The sequence below is a fragment of the Impatiens glandulifera genome, chromosome 4 (assembly GCF_907164915.1).
Source record: "Impatiens glandulifera chromosome 4, dImpGla2.1, whole genome shotgun sequence".
Classification (NCBI taxonomy): domain Eukaryota; kingdom Viridiplantae; phylum Streptophyta; class Magnoliopsida; order Ericales; family Balsaminaceae; genus Impatiens; species Impatiens glandulifera.
The window spans coordinates 33359524-33363270 of record NC_061865.1 but is presented as its reverse complement, the minus strand read 5'-3'; the positions used below and the strand labels follow the sequence as shown (position 1 = coordinate 33363270).

Sequence of the window (3747 nt, the reverse complement as noted above, 5' to 3'; positions counted from 1 at the left end):
TCGGCTTTTATTTTGTATCCTTCATCTCAATGAATATCTATTTCAGTTTGATAACCGGGTCAATAATTGCAATATCAGAACATTCATCTAACTAACCGGTTAATATCAATAAATCTCTTTGTCTTCATTGAAAAATCCGGTTGAAGTCAAAAAACCGCATCATCGCGGTTAACAAATCTCATCACTTAATAAACGGTTTCAAGAAGAACCGCTTCATCAAAGGTTCAAATAACCAAAAACAAAAGTCAGCTCAAAGCTTTCGGAGGGAAATTTCCCGCCTTTGAACTCCCGATTTGGCTTCCCGCTCCGTTTTCCGCCCAGGGCTTCCCGCCCTCGGTTTGCCGCTCACAGTTTCCCGCTCAATGCGATTGGAGGGAAATTTCCCGCCTAAAAGTGATGGGACAGTTTGCGACGGTTGGGATTCCAAACCGCTACTAAAAATAGGGTCCTTAGTCATTTTATTTCATTCTTACGCGAATCTGCTTTCTCTCTCTAGCTCTCAACTTTCTTAAACTCTCTCAAAACACTTGGTCTCTCAATTCAATCATCAACAATGGGTCGCGACTCTGCACTATTCAAACATATCTTCCAGGTCGACTTTGAGGAAATCCGGGCAAATGGTTCGGCTCCGGCAAAGCAAGTCATATCCCGGATCTCCGAGTCCCGCCTCGAACACTTTCTAGGCGGTCCTTTCATTCTATACTAGGAAGCGGTTGAGGATTTTTTCAAAATCGCATCTTTAACCGGAAGAACAATAACTGCAACCGTCGGCGGTCAGCAGCTCGAACTAACCGAAGAGTCGGTCTCTGAAATCCTACAACTACCATCGGAAGGAACCAACATTTCGGCGGATCTAGATCAAGAGACCTTCGAGGCGGCTAGCCAGGTTCTCTCGGCTACCGCGGCTCCTATAGAAGTCTCCGGGAATAAATCATCACTTCGACCGGAATACAGACCGCTATGTGATATCTTCACCAAATCGGTCCAAGCGAGAGGGGGAAATTATGATAGTCTCACCAATGCGAAAATTGAGATGCTTGCCGGTTTGATCAATGACATTCAAATAAACTGAGCCAAGGTTATTTTCAACAACTTAAAGGAAATGGTGGATCCGGCTTCCACCCGGTCATGGGGATACGCCATCCCACTTGGGAAAATTATGCTCCACTACAACATCAACACCGGTCCTGGTGTTCTTCTTTCTTCAAGCAAAATTATAAGGTCCCGCAAATTCAAGGAAAGGAAGAGCAACAGGACGGCCTCCGGCTCTACGGGTGGCCGAAGGAAGAAGGTAGGTGCTAAGAAAGCAGCTCCGGTAAAAGAGAAATCCGGAAGCAAGAAAAACAAACAATCGGTCGAATCTGCTGATCCGCGGTCCGAAACGCACAATGAGGAAGACTCGGCCTCCACTTCTGACCGAACCGCTTCACAGAATACCGAAGAAGATCTATTCGGTAAAGGGAAGGGACCGATGGACGAGGAACAATCGGTCAGTCTTGAAAATGCCAATACTGGTGCAGACAGCCTTAGGGTAGAATCATGGACGAAATCCACCAGCAAGCTCGCGAGGCGGCCGAAGTATTTCCTCTGTGGTTCCGGCACCGGCATCAAATATTCTACAAACAAATGCTACCGGGTCTAACCGCTGGACAGAAATTCGAAAGGTTGATGGAGATAGAGGAGGAAGTCATCAACCTAACAAAAGCTCAGGATCCCAACACAGCCTTAAAAGAAACACATTCAACGCTTAAAAGAAAAGTATGCTCCAGGAACACCGAACTCTCCACTGCAACTCTTGGTGTTGGAGCTTCTTGCGGTCAAGGAAAGAGAGCTGACCGATGAAGTGGCGCGGCTTGAAGTAGAGCCCGAACATCAAGATACATCAAACCCACCATCACGTAGGGATGATGGCGGTCAGAACCCGATCAATACATAAATAGCTTCTCCTCCAGCGGATCAGACGATCAACATAACCGACGATAGGACAGAGCCCCCTCACACCGACCTACACGCATCTGTTCAAACCGGGAATTCAGAACCGGCCGTAACAGAAGAGAGGGTCAAGACTCTCATTGAAGAATTTGTCAACGACGCGGTTAAGCCCTGGAAGAGGAAAATTAAGAAAGCCGCGGTTCAAGCAATCAAGATAGCCGAGACAACAAAGGATGATCTTGGCGAGGCGGTCAAGCGGATCACGTCAGTTGAAACAAACTACGGTGATTCAGATGAACTGTACGAGAGGCACCTTCGGCGAACTAAGGAGTTGGAGGCTATAACTCCGAAGATGGTGATCGACCTCATCTCAGTCAGAAAAACAATAGCCGAGATGGAACGGTCTCAGGAAATAATCGGTCAAAGATTGACTAAGGTCGAGGAAGACCTAGCGCAATCAGTTGCCCAGGCCGGCTCGACACTTGACAGGGTAATAACTCTTGAAAACAAGAATGCGACCCTTGAGGAACAGAACACAAAGCTTGAGGCCGATCTCAAGTCGGTCACCGAACAGGTGGCAGAGTTAATAGAGGCCAAGCTGGTTGCCGATAAAGCGATTGAGGAGGCGAACGCTCAGGCGGCTAAGGAACTTCAGGATGCGTTGGATGAGCAGAACCGGACACAGAAGGAGGCAGCATGGTCTGATGCGAACTTCGCCGAACATATACGAAGATTAACGGCCAAAAATCCGGAACTCGCTAAAACCATGGCGGCCAATCAAGCCGAAGATGCTAACCGGTTAAAGGTTCAACAAGACACATACACAAATTTCGAAAAGGCTCACAACAAGTCCCAGGCGGCTCCTTCCTCTTCCATTCCGGCCACACGTAAAAGAAAAGCGACTTCGAATAAGGCGCAAATGACCGGACTATTGGCCAGTGTCACTGAAACAGTTGTTGATCCGGCTTTGCAAACCGAGGATGATTTCGAAGAAGATGTTCAGCCGCAACTCAGAAGACACCGAGTTTTAGATGGGGTTCCAATCAGAACGATCGGTCAATAGTTCCCTTCTCACACGGGCACCTCAGGAGCAAGAGGTTCCTCTTCAAGGCCGGCTACATCGGCTAAGGGACAAACATCAGATGAACTGATGGAACAATTCCTACCGTCAAGATCGAAGAAATAGGGGCTTTCATTTCTATCTTTACTTATGTTTACTTCGATTTCTACATATATAGTATTTTGCCTTTCTGCGGTTATCTTTATATATATATAAAGTTAGTTTTGGAAACTGGCCTACATTTGCAATCCTACATGATTTTGAATATTTTAAATAAAATAATCAAAAAGAGAGAAATTGATAAGATAAAAGATAAAGTTTTTTAAATTTTTCTCCCAAGATAGTTCCCAAAAATCCGGCCAAACAAACTCCTAAAAACAAAACCGGCCTATATTTGCACTCTTACTTGATTTTGAGTATTTTAAATAAAATAATCAAAAAGGGAGAAATTGTTAGAAAAAATTAGACCGGTTAATAGAACTTAACACAAACAAACTACCTATGCAGGAACAGGCAAAGAACCGAACCGGTCAAATTACTAAACCGGTTAAGAAACTCAACCGGTCAAGCAATTAAACCGACCAGAAGCATGACCGCACAAGAAAGTCAAGATCGGTTAAATCGGAAGGCCAGAATCGATTAAACAGCCGGTCACTCAGTAGCTAATGGAAAAACCGGAAGTGATCTGGTTAACATACATAACCGACCAGCATAAAAAGACACTTTGGGTATCTGTTGAGAATGATACCGAAGGA

General features: G+C 45.4%; 1 protein-coding gene across 1 annotated transcript; it reads left to right on the top strand.

The window, feature by feature from the left end:
• Positions 1–1102: 1102 nt before the first annotated feature.
• On the top strand, positions 1103–2995 carry LOC124935048 (M protein, serotype 24-like). Its single transcript, XM_047475515.1, has 2 exons — positions 1103–1592; positions 1941–2995. Exons 1-2 carry the CDS (start codon positions 1103–1105, stop codon positions 2993–2995), a joined length of 1545 nt encoding a protein of 514 aa, XP_047331471.1.
• The last annotated feature ends 752 nt before the right edge of the window (positions 2996–3747 follow it).